Consider the following 21860-nt stretch of genomic DNA (forward strand, 5'->3'; position numbering starts at 1 on the left):
GACATGAGTGTTTCCACCTTGAAGATTCGTTTTGTGCTTGTGCACCCAGACAGAAACAACTGCCATGGTGGTGTCAGAGCACTTTGCTCACACACCTCTTCCCTTTAGCTGATCTTACACTTTCTGGGAGTGATATGTTAAACAACCTACTCATCCTGTTGTGGGGTAATGAGGTGCAGAAGCTCAGTTTACTAGGAATACTGTGTATCTCCTGCCAAAAATAGGGGCCTGTGTAATTTTTTGGTCCATCAATACACATCTTCTGTAAATGCGTCTTCTCTTTGACTTTGCAGAGAGTGGCAATGAAAACAAAGTACAAAACAGACTAAATAAATACCAGAAGAGAGCTAACATAGAAGATTAAGCTGGAGAAATAAACACTGTTTTAAGAAGAGGCGATCTCACTGATCTAACAGTCATAGCACTATGGCTTATATTGTAATGTGTGGGTGGCTGTATGGCTTGACTAGATGAAATTTCATACAGCTACAGTTAAATCATCATTTATCCAAAATGCTGATGCACTGTGAGCACCTTGCCGGCCAAAGCTCTATCATGATTGAAAGCCACAGGTGTACTTGAGTGCAGCCACATTCACAAATTTAGAAATCCTTGTTCAGCACATTCAAAAAGAAAAAAGGCTTAGTAATATGAGGTTGAAGAACAACTCGCCCCAGCTAGCACCACTTCTGGGCACTCCACTGCTCTGTTATCAGCCAACAATCAATAGAAACAGAGATGCTTTTTAAAGACTGCAGTCCTTACATAGAAATGTCCCTGATTAATTCCTCTGGCAACTGAAGGTGTAACAAAAATACCAAAGTGGCAGCTTATGCTCATACACTGTGTTTCCCCTAAGCAAAATACAAAGTGACCGAAAAGTTCCTGAAGTGATAAGTCTGACTTTATGATTTCATACTTTTAAGTCAGTCTCCTCTGAGGCTATAATCACGTAGTCATATATCTCAGATTTTGTGAAGCTACTCTCGAAATTAAATATTTTTGAAGATTTTCATATCAATGAGTCATGGAAAGTTTTGTGTTCCACAATGTCACATTTCTTACTTAACTTAAAGAGAAAGAAAACAGGAAGAAGGAATTCTCAGATGGTTTTAAAGGCTCTTCAGAAAACAAACTCATCCCTTGTTTGCCAGACATTGGAAGATGTCGAACTGTGCTGTCCAGTGCTTTCTCCACTTATTCACTGAGTGTCAGTTTGTGTCTTTCAATGGTAAAACATTAAATGAAAACAGAACAGGAACCAGCCCTCAGGCCTGTCACCACAAACAACTCTTAGAGAATTCCCTTGATATCCTCTTAAAACTCCATCTTCTAAAACACTCACCAATCCTAGAGTTCAGTTTCCCAGGCTAAATTTCTTTATAGACAGCTCTATGCCATTATTCTCAGTTAGTTTAATTAATTACTTAACATCCCTCACTGGTGTCATGTTTACAGATGGTTTTATGTCCATTTCTTCTCTCAGTCTTTGTTTACATTTGTTACATAAATGAAACTAGTGCTTCTGATCTTCTTTTATATAACATCTTTATGCAACAAGTGACCAAAACCAGACAAGGAATGCCATCAATGTAGTGTCACCATGGTCGTGCACAGGGGTAACTCCCTGTTCTCTACTGAGAATGCCTCATCTGGAACATCCTAATAATTCTTTTTTTTTTTGCTTTCATGAAATGGATGACCTGGTCTTGCTGTAATGAGTCAAAAACATCTGTCTCCTCCTTTTTTGTTCACAACAGGCAAACAAATTCACAGCATAAAATTTTATTGGTCCTTAATTGAGCAAATGCCAGAATTTTTCTGAGTAGGATCATACCTATGGAAGTACAGTGTAAAACAACCCATCAAAACTAGCATAGTACCAGTCCAGCAGTTCCCATCTGCTCTGTGATATCTGTCACTGCCACCACCCCACCTAGGGACACAATCACTACTGGTACCATACAAAGTATATGACCAGCACTGTGACTTCTGCTCCCACAGGTCTTCCACATCCCAGTTCCTTCTTACTTCTGCAGCAGCACAGTTGCTCAGAAGTGCTTGTCATCAAACTTATCTGGCATGCCTTTATTTTGCTGTACAAAACTCCTAATACATTAAATTAGGTACATCTCAAGACTGATACTTAGAGAATATACCCCAGATTGGAGAGAGATTAGTATTAAATAATTTCAGTAATTTTTTTTCTCTCAACCACCTTTCCAGTGGAAAGTGTTTCCCAAATCATGCTCAGTAGTGAAATATAACAGGTAAAATTACTTACAAACATTAATAACTAAAGAGGGGTTTCCTCTCATTCTGCTTCAGGGTACCTCTTACTATGATATCCTTAACTCTGACTATTCATGGGAAATATGAAATTGCTTTGTTAATATGGTAGATGCAAACCAATCCTAATGAAGCTAAGCCTGACTTCACAAAGTGCTACACATGCCTAAAATTGGGTTTGTAACCATGTAGATGGACTAAGTTACATGAGGAGATGTGACATGCTTCCTACAGAGCACAGATGCTTACCCTGCCTGTTGCTCTTCCCCATGGCTCTGCATGTGTGAGCCAGGACTGGCCATTAACAAGGTTATTGGACCCCACTGTAGATGTTAGTGTTCCACTAACATTTTGAGCAGTTGTTCCATAATCATAAAGATAAATACCCTGCCAGACTCACCAGATTGCTATTAACACTAAAGTCAAAGTCTCTACTTGCAAGTAATTGCTATTGCAGTCAAAAGTTTGCAGAATAGGACTTTTTTAAAGCTTATTTTCTCTAAGTTTTTCTTAAACTTGAAAAGGGTAATGAGGGTCAGAATATCACATGAGTATCCTTCTGGTGAAAATACTTGCAGAATAAGATAGCTGTTACTATTTTGATCAGTAATACATTCCCATAGCTACCAAAAGTCTCCACAAGAATACAGAATACTAACATGAAAGCCTGATTTGGGCTTTTCATTTACGATTAATTAAGTTCTTGCACAATCATCACATTAATTACAATGTATGACCCCCTCCCTAAACACATACATACAAAGAGGCACCTTTTATTCCATAAGGATGAGGCAGAATAACCAATAATCTTTGGTTTTAAGTTTTAAAAAATTCTGTAAACTCTTTCTATTACCAAGTATATGGACTGAAAACCCACTGAAAATGTAGGGAATGAGCAAGGTAATTATTAATGTTGTGAATCATGATTTCTATTTCACAGTCTCACTCTTCAAATTCTTAGAAATTGCCTAGGGAAAAATTGGGGCATGAGGTAGAGGGGAATTACTGTCATTGCATGTTAAACACAAAATATTTTTTACAGAGCTGTTTTATGGTCTTAGAAATCCAGAAAAGAAAGGATTCACCTGTTCTCCTTTTCAAGATTTTTTTTCCTAGCAATTTGTTCTCTTTTTAATGATCTGCCCATAACTTTGAACAAGATTTCCTATTGAGGTAGAAATAAAGTCAGATGTCCTCCTGATCATTCTCTGAACATGAATGTCACAGTGAAATACAACAAAATTATTGGAATTATTGCTCTTCTCTGCTCTCTATCTCCAAATAGCTACAGAACACTCAGCAGCAGTATCAGCTTCCATTCATTGCCTCAAGGTCCTAAAACTCAGCTATGACCTGTGAACCAACACATCTTTCCACACCCATCGTCCATGCTTCAAGCAGCAATCACAGAGAAGTAAAAGCAGAGTAAATACTAAAAAATGGCTTTATACTGTGCATAAGCCTTGCCAGTTTACATATTTACTGACAAAGTTTTCTGGTCAATACATTTTATAGAACAGCTGGCAACACCTCCAGGTCAGGGGCAGATTTAATAGACTGGTTCTGCATGGTCAATGATTAGGCTCAGAATTGTGCACTTACAGTTGCTGTGATGTTTCTCCTTATTATTTTAATATTTTCCATCACTATTGGCAGGAAATTTATGTGAACTATAAAGTCTAGGCACAGTCCCAGGGCAAAAATTTCTGCTTACTAGTGCCTCATATATTTAAGAATGGAAGTAACACTAGGTTAACAGACAAAAAAATTTCAACAATGCTTCACTCCAATGTCAATAAGCTCAGCATGTTTTCAAATGCATTGCTGAATTCAACTATACACGTTTGTTAATAATAAAACCAAGATACCTACGAAAAAGACAAATGAAAGCCAAGTGTCTCTTTTTCAACATTCAGATTTTCAACATGGAGATTAGGATCTTCATGTTTCAAACTATGGAGTTGGGTTTCTTAAAACAGACTTAACTTGCTCTGTGCAGTTCTCCCCAAGGTCAAGTTTGGGACCTGACCCTCCAGACCGATAACCTTAAAATCCCACATTCAGGACAAAGTGTGTTCTTTAAGTTGTATGTAAATTTTTTCACCAGCATATAAAGAAACCTTGGAAACTTCAAAAGGTCCTTTGTTGTCTCATCTAATCTGCAGTCAAAGTTATCCCATTACATATGCTAAATTATGATCACATGAATATTCCTGTTTGCACATGGGTGCATAAAAAGACATGTATATATACACACACACACATACAGATAGAGAGTGCATAAGAAGCCCCTTCCTCATCAAATCCCTGTAGGGAAGTCATGAACAAATTAATTTTAGCATGAGTTTTCAGTCTGCTGAGCTTTCCAGAATACTGCCAAGCATCTGTGTGGTGAAAAGTCCCGGAAATCTGATGCAGATCATTCATTTTGGAGGACTGCAGAGCCAAGACCCGTATATTCAGCAGAACAGAACTGCAGTTCCAGTATTACACCCACACACTTTGGCATTCATTACAGGATGCTCTTCATGTCAAAACAAAATGTAACTTCAGCACAGGTTTTTTCTGAGTTAAAGCAGAAATCTACACACCTCCACACAGAGGGGTGTCTATGTTATGTCTATTAATGCCTTCTCCTAACAAATCTAATCCTTTAACTCAAGAACTTAATTCTTTAGAAGCTTCTGTACTGCAACCTATTCAAAGCAGCTTTATTTCATTACTCATTTTCTGGGGTGGATAGAAGTAATTAATTTTACCCAGGTTTTAAAGCAGGTTTCCTAGGAAACAGTTTCAGCCACCCTGGCATGGGTCAGCTTATACTTTATTCCACAAATTGGGATACCACAGGAGTATCAAACCAGTGCAATAATTACCAATGTGTTGACCACTGATTAAAGTATCCAAGCCATGTGGATACTTTAATACTGGAAGGAATGCTTGACTGTACAAAAATAAATGCTTGTCAAGATAATGACACTCCTGATACTTTTCATCAATAATTGACCAGAGCATGTACCACTTTTTATTGACCAAGTATTTCCAAAATATTCTGTATGTGAGTTACAAGTCTACTTATCCTAATAAATTCACAACCTTGTACAGTCATTTGAAGAATGACAATAATAAACTAGGTGCATGAAATTCAAAATATAAACCTCAACATTACTGACATTAACAGTTTCATTTTAAGTCAATTTAACTGAAAATGGACTGGGGAACAATATTAAAATTTTTTGCCTTTTTTTTTTCTTAGGTGGTAATAAAAGATTTTTCTTCAGACTTCGAAAGAGAAGATGCTATTACCACTGCAAATGCATAATTAGGATGGCAACTAAAAAACACCTTTAACTGTGCTTTTCTCTAACAGAATTTTGCCATCCAATTTAAACAAGTACAGTCCAGGAATAATTCATAGTTTTTTTCTTATCAACAGAAAAGAAGTTTTTCAAACTATGTAGTAAACAATCTGCATTACTTCTCATTATTTTCTTGTGCCAAAATTCTATAGAAATATGGTAAACATTCAAATGGCTTCTAATTATATAAATCACTTATTTAATTCCCCTAGGTGAATAAGATGGAAATAAAACAATTCAAACAGTAGTCTTTCCATATGAAATAAGAGTCTGTGCTCCTATTCTGAAGATAACAAAAGGTACTCATTTCATTTTAGGTTCAGGAGGAAAGGTTTCATTATAAGGAGCCCACATAAAGTAAAACAGAAGTAGGATGGTATGCAACTTGTGCATAATTCATTGGCATAATTCATCATAGCATTAGTTGGTTATTGCAGCATCCAATACATAAGATTAATTTTCAAAAGAGAACATTCACTAGTGCCATTCCTTCAGAAGTCTTACACGGAAAATTAATTTAAACATTGAGCCTACAATAAGGATTAAAGGTTCCAGAACAATTTCAGAATTGAGAATTGTGTCAAAGTGGACTTCAGAATTAACTACCCCTATTAGCAAAAAAAAAAAAAAAAAAAAATTATGATTATTTTATTTCCCCCCACACCAAATCTCATATTTGGTTGAAGGCATGGAAATTAATTGGGCCCCATCATTCACTCCTAGCAAAGAAGGAAATTATTGTAAAATAAGTGGTGGTATGAATCTTAAGCACAGAAGCACTAGATCAGCTTCTCCACTTTTTCCCAGAACTTGATCTCAGGTGGAAAATCATGCCCAATAATGCCAATCCCACAACAACCACTCAGAGTCGTTTTCTAAAGAACATAAACTTGTTATGCCACTCAATGCTTAAGACCAAGACAAGGATACAAGGCCACTTACCTTTACTTGTTGTCTAGCTTACAGAAAAATCTCTTAGGTTGAGTAGCAGACATTAGCATATTGCCCAACATCCAACAATCTCTTGTGAGAAACTGAGTCATCTCTTCTTAGATAAAGTAACAAAACTTGTGGAAACTTTTCCTCCTTGCCCCAGATCAGATGTGATAGTGGAGCCCTGGAAAATATTAAAGATAGGCTTTGTGTTTTCTCAGATCACTGCACCTGCGTAAGCAGTATGATAAATGATATAATTGTTAGATGTGATGATTGTTTAGTAACTACATATAATTATTGTATAATCATAAGAAGAATCATGAGAAACTATGTTAGAAATTTAAGGGGGGAACCATGAGAAGCTATGTTTAGCTGAAATCTGTGTATACAATAGAACAATATAAGTTTAATAATTAACATGAAAGTTACATAACGATAGAGTATAAAACACGTTCGCCTCGAATGTATGGTTGGAATCAGATTTGGGTGGAAACTACCCCGATTCCCAGAGCTCTTAAATAAAAAGCACCGCATATAATCGCTTATGTGATTATGTGTTTTTGAACGCGAAGAGATGCTTGTGAAATCACACATTCTCAAGGAAAATAAAACTCTGAGCAAAATATTTACCCCTTCTTTGCAATGGAACAGATATTTCTTGACATTCTGAGAGAAACTCAAAATCACTGTCAAACCTGTGTTCTATGAAGCTTTGGGGGAAAATAATTTAAACCAGCAGTAGCTAAGACCATTCATAAAAAATGTCAGAATTGCTTTGGTTTGAGGGGAGTCCCACATTGGGGAATTTGGAAGAAAACAAACTAATTAAAAACTACTTCACTCTAGACAAGAATATAATTTTGAACTTTGGAGCTTAACTAAAAAGTAAATGATTATGAATTCTGTTTGCAACAAGGGATTATGGAAACTGAAATTAAAAACAGTTTCTTTATTTCAAGTAACTAAGAAAAACAGATGGAAAACATAAGTCAGAAGACTAAAAGTATTGGAGCACTGGAATTGGCAAATACCTTATCTGGCTGAAAGACTTCCAAGCGTTCTTATACTTTCTCCTCCTAAATGTGCATTTCCTTCAGCTATTGATAATCCATCCTTTCCTATGGGCTGAAAGAATACAGAAAATCCCTGAGTGAGTCAAAGCACTTGGTACCTCAGAAGTCAGCTCCATCTCTATACTACTGCCAGCAGAATTACCTTTGAATCCTAACTTTCCTGCAGAAGGAGAGATAGTTTACTCCAAATAAGCATCATGGAGAAGCAAAGGCATATTGGTGGTTTTTTCTCTCTGGTGTTTCATGCATACAAGTGCCATGTATGTCCCCAGGTCTGGGAAGTGGATTTACTGGCTGCATCCTAACATGCTGGGAGAAACACCGTGAAATGTTAGTGTGGCATTTTACTTCTCACACAAGAGCACGAGGCCAAAATTATGATTCCAGGGATTATCTGTGAACTGTGTTTAGGCTGTGTTCATGAATAAATAACATCCAGGAGAGGGTAAACAAAGACATTCTTACACTCCATGGGTTCTTAAATCATTTGCTTCTGGTTCATATCTGCATAACACCCAGGAGTAAAAGTTCTGAAAGTAATAAATTGTTCCCTGTGATATAAGTGCAAATGAAACCAAAAGCCAAATTCCTGTACTTGTAAAAGCAGCAGGATCAAAGATGACTTAGAAAGGCAATAAGGAGCTGCAGAGGATTGAAAAGGAAATGATTGCAGGGTCCAAGTATTTGCTGGCAATTCATGGCCTTGCAATGTGAACTGCTATATTCCTCCAGCAGCAACTGAGTCTCTCAGAACAGTATATGTTATTCCCAATCTTTCAAGAGCTGCTCTAAATGCTACATCTTAAACCGGACTACTCTTTTAGCTATTCTTCATGCAAAATAAAAAGAGTATGGAAAAATAAATGTACTTGCTGGTTTTTCTAAGTGCAGCAGAATCTATTAGTTCCTTTTCACTTTTACTGTTCCAAATGTTTCACAGCAAAGGTAAACTTGCAAATTCCAATTCCAATGAACTTACATTGCTTTTGCTCTTTTATATCCTTTTTTTTTCTCATTACATTCATTAATGAAAGAATGCTTCTTACTCAGAAAGGATTTAAGGAATGGATAAGATCAGAAAGCACATAAATTAACTTTTTCTAGACAGAGTTTTTCTTAGACATAGGCAGCAGTGCAGCAGAATCAGCAGAACTGGTTGATGAAAACCAATGTATAAAAATAAATACTTGGATTTTACATTTACAAATCAAGCCTCAAGACTTGCATGAAGGTTGCACAACTGGGAGACTCAGTACAACTCATTTAACAAAAGTATTGCCTAGAACAGAAAAAATCCTCTTTCCTCCAGTCATGCTGCCCACAATATACACAGAGGGAGACTGAACAGAACACCAGGAGAAAATGGTGCCACTGGGATAAAGGATTTTGACTGCAATTCACATTTTGGAAAGCTCCATGGTGAAATGGTGGCAAGAACAGAGCTAGATTTTAAGCTAACTGAATTCAGTCATTTTCTTGCTTTAGAAATGTTTCCTAATGCACAAGAGAAAACCTTTCTAATGAATTCTATGCAACTCAGAACAGAAGGAAAAGCAACTGAAAAAATAGTAATATCTCAAAAAGTGAAACAGAACAGACCTATTAAAAAGAGGGGTTTTTTTCAGTCACAGGTTTAAGTAGTCAAAAAACAACTGAAGCTCTTTTATATTCTGCAGTTGGACCTGTAAAGTGTCACTGGGGTTTCTTAATGAAACACCACAGAGTACTGGGAAAAGACCATCAGGTTTTTGTGGTAAATTCATAATGGGCCTGTTTAATTTACTTTCTCTGTTGGTTTTCAGGCACTTGTTCATCAGAATTTATTCCAAGTAAACTCAAGGTGCCCTGGGTTTAAAGACCTTGAAGTCACTTTCTGTTCATAGTTATTGATATAATCAAGAAATGAAACTTTATACTGCAAAGACCAACATTACAGACAAGAACCACAGCTATAGACTGCAAGGTATGGCCTCGCAGTGTGTGCCTCTCTCTGAAAGGGAAAAGGACATCAGGAATAATCTCCCTCCTTCTCCTGATTCTTTTTTCCCTCCACTTTGCCAACACATAGTCGTTCTTAGATGATGAAATGAAAACAGACTAGGTCTTTTTGACTCCTCTCACAATTTCTGCATTTGACTTCAAATTTAACCTTAATTGCCTTCTGTTTCCAACAATTTTGCACCATACTGACTTGCAACACCTCACGTATCTTCTCCTACGAAATATGTCAATAAGTGCACTGTACTATATAAATACTTAAAATGACATGCAAACCTGAATGATTAAGAATGTAATGTGCTTCACTGTCTGTCATTCAAGTGACTTGTTACTTCACAAATTAAATCAAACACTAATGTCCATCTAAAATCATCTGTAGCTTGTTATCTAGTTTGACTATTTGCTTCAGAAATTTCTGCTTTCAGGAGGATGATGACTTAATATTTAATCATGGATTTCCAGAGAGAAACAGCAACAAGAACGCCTTACATGAATCTCACTCTTTTAAACTATGAGTATTTTGTTTTAAATAAAAGAGTAACCTTGCAGGGAAAGATGCAATTCTCTGGGGGTGATTTGGCATTTTTCATTTTAAAACTTAAAGTTAAAACATTCAAAATTAGAACTGAATTGCCTGAAATTGTGACAAGAAAAATTTTGGATTTTCTTTGCAGGGTAAAAATTAGTTGGGGATTTCTGGTCCCTTGAAGAAAACCTGAAATGTTGTATTTAATAGTAATTTAAACTGAAACTTCATTCCTTCAAGGTTAATTGTGCAGCAGCTGAAATCTAAAAGCTCGTTTTCGTACAGCTTGTGGAGGTTTATTAGCTGTAGGAGACCTTTAAGTAGACTCTAGAAGCACTGCTTGCCTTGCCCGTCAATATATCACAGAAAATTAGACAATGAGCATTTGGATGTCAGAAAAAAGACAAACAACTTTCTTTTGGAAAAAAATTGACACAATTGAGTATGCCAAACAGGCAACATGGACTCTTTCTGTGATTTCTAGCATCTCTGGGGCATGAGTGACACAATGCTCAACCAGATTAAGCTACATTTGTTGCTGGGATGCTCTACTGTTTTGGTTCTCAAGCGCTGCACAGATGAACTGTAAACTGTAAATACAGATTTACCTGTTTACACTCTGAAAATTTGGACACAAAATCCTTTCATTCAGTACCTATGATATTCCAGTGATGACTAATTCTAGGAACAATTTCACATGCACAGCTGGAACTGCAAGGCTTGCTAATTAAATATCAAGGTAAATAATTAAGACTCTCAAGTGTTCTGAAATTACAGAAGTCCTAAAAGGTGCTGAGGTAACACTTATCATTCCTGACAGATCTATAAAAACACAACCACAAGCAAAGGGCACCTGTAAATCAATGACAGGGAGTTTAAGTACCATGGTAAAACTACAGAATTAAGACTTCTATCTATACAATGTGTGCAAGGCAGAGGTGTAAGTCCCCAGCAGAACAGTGGAAGTTATGTCAAAAGCAGTGAAATAGCGATGCCATTTAATGATAGACTGATTTGACAACATATTTTAATGCATCACTTCACATACATAGTTTAGTCTAGAAATTTCTGTCCACATAAAATCATAACCTTTTCCCCCCCACCCCAAAAATCACATATATAGCACCCTAAACTTCTATATATGCCTAGATGTAGATACACAGACGTACCTGTGAAAGGCAAAAGTGATACCATGTTTTGGTGTGTTGCCTTCCTTTATAAAACTGATCTTCCTGATCACAGGATGATTTATAGTTAACTGATGAGAGGTGCTTCAGAAGAACCAACTATTATAAATGTTTTATATTTGGCCAGATGCCTCTTTTTTGCCTTTAAATGATGATCAGTGCATATATATAACAATAAGCATTCTTATAAGCAAAATCTTGCACATTACAGTCCCATCCAGCAAGAAAGATTGTTAATTGGTGCCAGCTATTAAATGAAAAATTGCTTTATGCTTCCCATAGGAAGATGTAATGCGAGTTAAGGAGGATACTATAACATTTATATGTAAAATTATTTAATTATGTTAGTTGGAATTTTATAAAAACATTAACCAAAGACACGTAAGTATGGCAAGTTTCAGCTCTTTGGATTTTTTACCTTGGTAAAACTAGAAACAGTATGAAATGGCACTTTGTACAGAGAAAATACAGGAACTGTTTGTAGAGACCCCTGTTATTCCTCAGTATTCACAAGTACAAATGAACAAGAGACTTCCCAGCATGGTTCTATCATGTTCACTTCCATTTCAGCTACAAAAAGAAAACCTGTGGTGTAAACATGTGACATATTGTGCTGAAAATGGTAGCTGGACTAGTATTTGACATAGTTGAAAGGAGAAAGATGGGAGTGAAAATTTTACATAAGTTGCAAGCTTTCCTCACATGTTTGGAGCACAAAGCAGAGCTCCTCTTCATTTGTGTTACTGGAAACTATGGTAGCTAACAGATGTGATGCCTGCAGAAAACAACAAATAAGGATCACCAGCCAAGGGATCTGTTCGGCTCTGAAACTACACAGGATGCTGCAGTTGCTCATTTCCTACAACCTAGTGGTATTCAAATCACATCTAAAAATTTGGGACAAGAAATAGACTTGCAGACCACAATAAAAATAGACAGCAAGGTCAATAAAGGCCAAAATGAGGTGTCTGAATAAAACACTCTGTAAACTTATGCCATGGCTAGATGTACAGAAAAGAAGTAATATTTTAGATAGCCAAATACATTACTTGCAAAAATCAATACAAATAAAGTCAGGAAAGGTTTTCTTGCTATTTTTCTTAGGAAAAAGAGGATCTCCAGTCAAGAAAAAAATAATTGAGTCAGATTAAAAGGAAAAACTATATAAAAGCATATTCATCTTTCCTTTGACTAACTTTAAAAATTAATTACAAGAAAATTATTAATGGATATTGAAATGCTAGTCCAAACTAAAAAGGCTTAATACCATTATTACTTCTTTCAGGTGGTAAAAATGATGATTGTGGTTGTGCTGACATTTGCTGGCTGCCCTACCACATTTACTTCATAGTCACTGGGATCTATCAACAATTAAACCGGTGGAAATACATTCAGCAAACCTATTTAGCCAGCTTTTGGCTTACCATGAGCTCTACAATGTACAGTCCCATTATCTACTGCTGTCTTAATAAGAGGTAAGAGCTGGTTATGAAATGAGGTGCATAACTTCACCAAGAACATAAACTGCTTAAATGAAAAAAAAAAGAATTTTCACTGAAATAGCTTCCAGTTAATGGGGAAAAAACAAAATGGAAAAAAACCCAACCCTTTTCTTAAGGTTTGTACTTGAAAAGAAGCCCCAAAAACCCAGAGGCAGACTTCCAGTAAATATTCTGGTCTACTTAAAATTTGAGAGCAAAATGCAGTTTTCAGAAACCAGTCCTTTCCATGTGCACCTCCAAAATTTTTTTTAAAAAAAACGATAGCATTTTGTTTTGGTTTGCAAAATATAAAAATAAAGAAGATGGTAATTAGTGATATAGAGTGCAAGCTGTATGTTCACCAATTGTATACCAAATTTTGTTTTGCTGGAAGAATGCAATACAAAATGTGATTTACTGTGTTCTGTAGATCTCAGCATTAGATTTCTACTGCGCTCCAAGATCTGCAATAGGCTGATAAATATTATACAAATATTACGCATTACTTAATACTAAATTACAGTATTGTTTGATAGCAACGCATTATGCTCTGAATTTCAAAGGCACTGCACCTATTGAGTTTGGTGACATTTTACAGATACTTGCTAGCCTGAGACTACTGCATTCCAGAATGGACTCAAATCTTTCATTTCAATTTATAGGACCAGGATCTACACAAACATCATCCTGGCCATCTTATTCACCAGTATTTCTTCTAGCATTATTGGATAAAGAACACCAGGAACAATTAATTACTTCACAAACTCAGTCAGTATGAATCAGTATTGATTAAGTAATCTTAAATATTATTTTAAATCTCTTTTGACTTAGCAGCCAGTGCAAAGTTTAATTACTGTCAAACTTTATAGCAATATTGCAAGGTATTTCTAAACCCCAACTAAAGATCGTGTAGCACTTGTCAAAAGGAATCTAATCAAAAATGAAGTGAACAAATCCTAACAAGTTTTTATTGGTGCAAAAACACTGGTGTCATGTCGTGAACGGCGGGAGAAATGCGACACACCATATGCGATGAATAGCAAATCCCGAAGTTTATTGAAAGCTCACCCATATTTATATTGGTGTTAATGAAGCTTATACATATTGCAAAAGCTGAGCTCATTATTGGTTAAAGCACACTTAGATCAACCACACCTACTTCTATCTTCTAACAATTATTTTGCTTCTATGTTTGCATTCTTCTAACTTTTCTACCTAAGATAACTACATTTTCTGGCAAGCGATTTTCTCCCCCGTCTTCCCGTTTCAGGGAAGGTCACTGTGACCTTTGTCAGTAATTGGACACTGGTTGCTCAGTTCCCAGCTTGTTTCCCCTATCCTTATCCATTGGTATCACATCGAAATGTCCTTTCTCAGCTAACCAATTATCCAAAAAGCTCTCTACATCTCCCCTGTTTTTCTGTTGAACAAGCATGGTTTGATTAAATGCAGTAGTTATCATCTTTCGCACCATATTCTGTAAGCATATACAAAAACAAGGCAAAACTAATACTAACAGCAAAGCTACAATAGCTACTACAATGCTAATCTTAACAATAGAACGTAACCATGATCCTAAGCTTAAAGATTTGAGCCATCCATCAATACCAAGGCCTGATTCCACCTGTAAGTTCCCAGTTAACCTCCGTAACTCAGAGAGCTGTGAGTGTACAGATTGTGCATGATCAGAGAGATTCATGCAACACATGCCCTCAAATTCTTCACAACCATGGCCTTGTGCAAGTAAAAGAAAATCAACTGCAGCTCTATTTTGAAGCGTCGCATGGCGAATAGAATCTACATCAAGCAAAAGACTGGAAATTGCTAAAGAAGTTGCATTTGTTTGTTTAGCAAGCCAACACCCTAACTTATTTAAAATAGCATGAGCACCTGCTGCTGATACCCCTGGAACTACGAAAGATGCTGCAACTATGGCCGCTGGGGACCAAAACTTTACATCGTCTCGGCAGTCAGCTGCAAATGCATGAGCCATTCGTCTGCCTCTACGATGGCGACGGCTCATGTTCAGTATCATGGACATGTTAGGTGTAAGTAGAGACAGCCGTCCAAGTGTACATGGTCCCCCATGCAGCATTGATGGGATACCGGCCCAAGCACGGTCTCCACATATTAGGAAATATCCTGCTGGCAATTGAATAGGGTCATTGGATGAGACTGACACTCTCTTTGTTGTATAATTGCACCAGGCCGATGCATTTCGGTAGACAGCCATGCTGGAAGTTACAACATTAGAGTGGTTCTTGACCGACAGCAGGCTTCTATGGTTAAAATGAATGCATGCATCTGCCATCACTGACCCTAACAACTCTAACTCTTGGGGCTCCTGTGGAGCTAGAGGAAAGCGGGAAATCCATTGATCCCAATTGTCCACACTCATCCTAGCATTGCTGGCCTTGCAAGTTGGCACATGTAAAGGGCACGGCCAGGGATCTGCTGGTAATCCAACCAAACAAGTTGTGAAAGGATTGCCAGGAGAGGACAGTGACAGGCAAATAGTCTCTTGTTTGGTTAAGTTTGCCAGGGTGACCCATATGTTAGTTTTGGGCTGCGGTGGGGCCCATGCCTGATGGTCTACACTGTCTTCAAAAGAAACAAAAATTGGTAAAGCAACAACATAAAGTTTCCATCCTATCTTGATTTTCTCAGGCACCCTTTTGGGCCACTCGGCCATCATGCTTATCACAAACTCTTAAGAACGTCTCTTTCTCCTCAGCTACAGCTTCTTTAAGTTCTTCAGACAATCCTTCCACATTTGGTTGGGATCCTGACCCACCAAAATAGGACCTATCACGTTCGACTGTGCCAGAGGAATATTTCTACCACACAAGTGGAAAAAATATACTGTAGCCAAAATACCAATTTTAAAATGAACAAATAGTTTAGATGCCTGATCTGTGTGAAGCCTTTGTTTCAGTGAAGTCTGATGTATCAACAAAGTCCTTCAGCATCTTGGTTAGACACAGGAAACAGAGAAAAATGACTCAGAACTAACTCACCTATAAAATATTAAGAAATACAAATCAGATGACGTGTTTTAGATCAGATGTTTGAAACAAATAAGCAGTGTAGAATAACTCATGTGCTTGTGAATCTCCTTATGCAAAGCCAGTGAAGAACTTAACACATGAGAGACAAGCTACAGCTCACACTGGTTATTTTCAGAGGGAAAAAAATATAAGAAGTGATGGAGAAGTTACAAGTTGAGTCGGGTGCTTAGAGTATTGTGGGTTTGCTTTAAATTAAACAGGCACAAGAAATATGTTTCTGAGTGCAAAGGGACATTAATGCTGTGGTATGATTTTTAAACCCATATTCTCTTTCAGATTAAAATGTAAATTAAATGAGAGAATATTTTAAATGACATATTGTGTTCTCACTTGGACAAAGAAAAAGAATAGCAACTAAGTACAAAATACTCTTTGTTCAATGTTACAGGAAAAGCTAAGCAACAGTTTTCCTGTAGACTGAAATCATTATTCAAACAATAGAATGAATGTTTTCTAGGCCTCAAACATCAGTGTTTATGTTTTATGTTTTAAAAGTCAATTGATGCTTGAACAGTAGGGATGAATATATTCTTTTTGGTAATTATTTATCAAAATTGTCCACAATAATAATAATAATAATAGTATTAATATTATGGTTGGAAGTCTATTATATATTTTAGTATCTGTTTTGAGTGAGAGTTTTGTTGTTTTTGTTGTTTGGAGGGAGTTTTTTTTTTTGTGCAAACTAACATTCAGGTTAAATTATAATTCTAAATGTTACATAACATCCAGTCCAGTTTTCTAAACATATAAATATGTACAATGAGTAACAGTTGTTTGGATTTTCTTCCTGCACCTGTGTAAGCAGTTATAGCATCCGATAAGGGCTTTAGTGATCTTTTTGGGCATTGAATCTAACCCCACTGTCCTATCACGACCTTTTTTGAACAAATCAGCTAAAATGTCAATTTTCTGAAGAAGGATTTTATGTTGTTGAAGTGGAGGAGATATCCATTCCAAGGCCCATATCTCCCCCGTTTTTCTGTTACGCTGAGTAAGTGCACCCAGTAAAAAATTTTGGTCCACACCAAACTGTCAGCTGTACAGGGAGATCAAGATCACGTCTCCGAACACTGCCTTGTGTAACACAGTCTAATATCTGCTGCAGTGTCTCAAGGATGAAGAGCAATAGTAAAGAAGCAGTCCTTCAGATCAATAATCAAAAGTGGCCAATCCCTTGGCAACATAGCCAGGTTAGGTAAAACAGACAATCCCATCATTGTAGCCGAGGAACATCTTAAAAGCAAAATTCCCATAGGTAATCCATCAATAATGAGTGGTCCTTTTACCCCAGTTGGAACCTTTTCCGGGTGAGCAGTTATCAGGGTTACTGTTCGCTGCTGCTGCCAGGTCCACTCTGAGGCTCTCGGCGGTGGCGGGCTGGAGGCCGGTTGAGCCGAAGAGGTGACAGCTGCTGCTTGTGTCCGGGCGCAGGGAGCTGGTGGCTGGGAAGCAGAATTGCGCCGGGCAGCCGCGGGGCGGGTGGACGTCCCGGAGCTCGCTGCTCCACGGGGGGTAGGAGGCCCGTCCTGCCGCCCCCTCGGGTCGGGGGTCGGGGCGGCTGCGGAGCGGAGCGGGACGGGAGGCGGCCACGCTGCAGCTGTTAAGTCGCCCAGGACCGGGGCCGGCACGAGCCTCTCCGGCGGGGGGGCTGCGGGCGGCACGGCTGGAGTACACGCAGGGGGGCCGCTGCCCGTAGTAGGAGCTGATAGCTGCAGGGAGCTGCTGTCTGGAGCAGGAACTCGTGTCGGCAGGGAGCCACCGCTTAACTTAGATGCCGGTGCTGGCAGGGGACCGCCGTATGGGGCAGGAACCGAAGTCGGCGAGGGGGTGCCACTTAAAACAGGCGCTGATGTCGGCGGGGCCGTGTTGCTTAGAGCAGGCGCCGATGGGGGTGGGGAACTGCTGTTTAGAGCAGGAGCTAATGTCGGCGGGGACCCAAACCAGTCTCTGTAACTCCTGTTTCTTTCACAGGCTACGCTAGTCTGCTGGGCAGCTCTTTCCTCAGCCTGGTATTTCAAGAATTCAGCATGCACGACTAGCCATAAATCTCCCAACTTTCTCGCGGCTTTATCAGCATCTATGACCGCCTGCCACAACTAATCCCCAAATATACGGCAGTCTGATAACCTGTGCACTGTGCAAGGAGTCCGAAAAAGTCTTTGAGCATAACCATGAGCTAACAACCCATGAAGCTCTTTCTGTAAATCTATACCCGTAACCTTACGCTTATATAATAAGCTAGGAAATAAATTATATGCTGCTTGTCTGTCTTTATCCGTGTTGAACGATAATAGCGCGCTTCTTGCAGCCCTTTTCCAGCTTCGGCAGCACGTATCAGCCGGGCCCCCCTCTGGGGTCACCCGGGGCCGGCACCTTCCCTTTTTCAGCGGTGCTTATTGCTGTCCTCGGCTGCGATAGGACCTGAACTCCGCTCACGCCGCCGACCGTGGCTAGTCCCGACGTCCGGGGTCACCATTTGTCGTGAACGGCGGGAGAAATGTGACACACCATATGCGATGAATAGCAAATCCCGAAGTTTATTGAAACCCCACACATATTTATATTGGTGTTAATGAAGCTTATACATATTGCAAAAGCTGAGCTCATTATTGGTTAAAGCACACTTAGATCAACCACACCTACTTCTATCTTCTAACAATTATTTTGCTTCTATGTTTGCATTCTTCTAACTTTTCTACCTAAGATAACTACATTTTCTGGCAAGCGATTTTCTCCCCCGTCTTCCCGTTTCAGGGAAGGTCACTGTGACCTTTGTCAGTAACTGGACACTGGTTGCTCAGTTCCCAGCTTGTTTCCCCTATCCTTATCCATTGGTATCACATCGAAATGTCCTTTCTCAGCTAACCAATTATCCAAAAAGTTCTCTACAGTGTCATCCTTCTTGATGAGGATAACTTATGACAATTCCATTCATGATCTTTTAAAAAGACAAGGTAATGACTAAATTCATAGAGCCTTCTGATGAGCTTTTCATCATTTACAATTGTTTAAAGATGAGGAAAAATTTTAGCGTGCCAGAACAAAACTAACTAAAATGGCAAATTTTCCATGAATTTCAACAGAAACCAGATTTCACTACGTGTCCAGTGTCTGCAAAATCAAAGGCAAGGAAAAATGAGGCCTCATTTTTTTCAGTTACTACCATAAAACTTCTAAACCAATCCCATTTTCTTCAAAAAGTTGTTATGGCACAGTTACAAAAGTATTTATAAAAAATAATATCTCTGATGTGGCTTATGTTTGACACTTGCAAACTGCAAAATTAAATGTCTGGATTATAGAATACAGCCCAATAAAAATTAATATTTTGAGACATACTAAAGGTCACCTTATTCAGAATTTGATGCAAGAATGAAGTCCTGGCAACAGTGCTCTTATAATTAAGTTCCATATTGAAATGAAGATACCAGAATATCTGCTTCCTTTTCATTAAATAGGAAAATAGAGCTTGTTGCTGGGAGTCAGATCAATTCATGCTTCTGCTGCATCTAGTATCAGACAGAGTTAGAACATCTAGCCCCAGCATCATCTTCCAGGCTAATTAGGATATTACGTATCTAGATAAAGAGAGCATTATTTCAAGATGAAGAAAAAACATGCCCTGAATTAGAAAGAGGATGGAAGGTGCCAAGAAAAGTAATACAGTTAAAAGATGTTTTGGTTTTACAATTCCTGTCACTAAATCCATTTCCATCAGAGGCTCTTTCAGTATTTTTCCAAAATATGGACTGCATGTAAACAGAGAATGCTGAATAGCAACCTACCTGCTCAGTTGTCATCATGTGAGAACTCCATGGCAAACTTAAAAATTTGAGGAAGGAAAAGTCACTTCTGTGAGATCTGTTAACTTTAACTGAACACTAGATCTGAATTTTTACCTGCGGTCATCACTGTGGTCGTTTAACCACTGCTCCAAAAAACTTACAAACAGGATAAACAATGGAGCTGATTGTTTAAACAAAACAAGAGAAGCAAGACAAGTGAGAAAGTCAGATAAGCTTTAGGTGTAGGTGAAAAGGTCTTCTTTTTCCAGTTATACACAGATAGATAGAGAATTGCTTTTCTAATATAGTAAGCTTTTATTCTGGAAGCACATACACAGAAAATGTAACAATGGCCTTTATGGTGAATCCCTGCCTCTGTATGAGTATTGCAAACACTGACGCTCTAAAGCTTTAAAATACCTGTTTGTAGATTGCTCACATTCAGATTTCAACTTTCTAGGATCCTCTTAATTATTAAAAATTATTTTCCAAATATTTCACATGAACAATTATTAGTCATTAACTCATTCCCATATAAGCATCTCTGTTAGAGAGAAACACAGAAGGGATATTGAAATTTGGAAACTTGGATGGTATTTTAGAGAAAAGAAAGTTAGGAAGTTTCTTGCAGAAAGAGGAAGAAAATATAGGTGCAGATCTCAATAGAGGTCAAATCAAAACAATTTCTATGAAGACAGTTCTGTGAAAGTTGGTGTTTGTTTACTTTGCACAGGCAAAAGACAGGAAATTCATTATAAGGAAAATACCACTGTTAAAATGCAGGGACAGCATATAGAAAATCAGAAACCGAAATGAGTTGTTACCACTATCTTTTTTGCCCTACTCTGACTTCAGTCAAGGAAACTCCCACTGACTTCAGCCCACCCAGGTCTAGGGGCAGGATAACTGGCCAAGTCAGTATCCTGGCAGCACTGTGTGTTTTCAGATGAAGGCCTGGGGCCTTGCAAGCCCAGGCTTTCACCAGGCTTCTTTCCTCCCTAGGTTCCGAGCTGGCTTCAAGGGAGCTCTGAGCTGGTGCCCCTTCATTGAGGTGTCCAACTATGAGGAGCTGGAGCTGAAGGGGCAGCCAGGTTCCACCCCACGTGGCAGAGCAGCCTCTACGCTGCGTCCAGGATGGACTCCAGCATGACGGTGGTGTTGGACACTAACGATGGAGACAGCGTGCACGCCAGCCATAAGAAAAGAGCAGCTCCAAGGGACCTGAACTTCAGTGGTTGCTCACAGGAATTCCAAGACTGTCTCCATGGCCTCAAGCCTCATCAGTTCACTGCACACATCAGCAGATGTTTATTCCTAAAATTTCACATTGCTAGAAGGGCAACACTGGACAATGTTCTCCTACTTTGGAACTCGGCATCCATACCACAGGAAAGCAAACCAGATTCCACTAATAAACCCTAGCTATAAATATTGTGAGACTTTTTGGAAATCTCTTCCTTTTTTTTTTGCTTTGGAGAAGAAGAGGAATTTGAAGACATATGTATGTCTCAGTCCAAAAGCATAGTTGAACCTTAGCCGCAACAATGTTTGTAGGGATTATCCAGAATAAACCAATGGCATTAAAAACTTTGTTTCAGTTGTCTCTGACCTGTGGCGTTTGACTTACCAAAACGTAACAGGCTCCTTTAGTTATTGAAGCAGAAATGTACTGTGTTTTCCATTATGAGTGTATTAATTCTACAGTAACAAAATTACGTAATATTTGATTATAAAGATATATTTATAATTAACACCTAATGAGCCCCAAGTCTATAAAGCTGTTTCACAATTTAGCTCCATTCCCAGACAGATAAAATTAAGTTCACATGAATGCAGTTCAGCTCTGTCTGCAACAGTAATTTTGCAAATATATATAAGAACAGGAGAACATGACTAAGAGACTAAGTTAATTCTACCAAAGTTTGCATATTAGTAAACATTAGACTCTAATGGGATTGTACTTCCAGGGGAATATATTGCTTTGATGAATCTCTCATAGCTTTGTATCTTAGTTCTAGGGGTAAGGTCTGTCTCCAGTGACCTTAACAGAACCTTTCTGATTGACTTTAGAAAGGCCAAAAGATTTTAAACTGGAGATTCATATATGAAAAAAATAACACTGTGGCCACAGACTCTTCTCTGCAGAAGTAACAAG

General features: G+C 38.2%; 1 protein-coding gene across 1 annotated transcript in view; it reads left to right on the plus strand.

Annotated features, from left to right (window-relative positions):
* LOC129132391 (neuromedin-K receptor-like) overlaps positions 1-21023 on the plus strand; it is a 42519-nt gene extending 21496 nt beyond the window's left edge. Inside the window, 5 exon segments of the mRNA XM_077193197.1 lie at positions 12654-12684; positions 12687-12843; positions 20708-20786; positions 20789-20943; positions 20945-21023. Coding sequence (XP_077049312.1) covers positions 12654-12684; positions 12687-12843; positions 20708-20786; positions 20789-20943; positions 20945-21023 — 501 coding nt within the window.
* Positions 21024-21860: the final 837 nt, after the last annotated feature.

The sequence above is a fragment of the Agelaius phoeniceus genome, chromosome W (genome assembly GCF_051311805.1).
Source record: "Agelaius phoeniceus isolate bAgePho1 chromosome W, bAgePho1.hap1, whole genome shotgun sequence".
NCBI lineage: Eukaryota > Metazoa > Chordata > Aves > Passeriformes > Icteridae > Agelaius > Agelaius phoeniceus.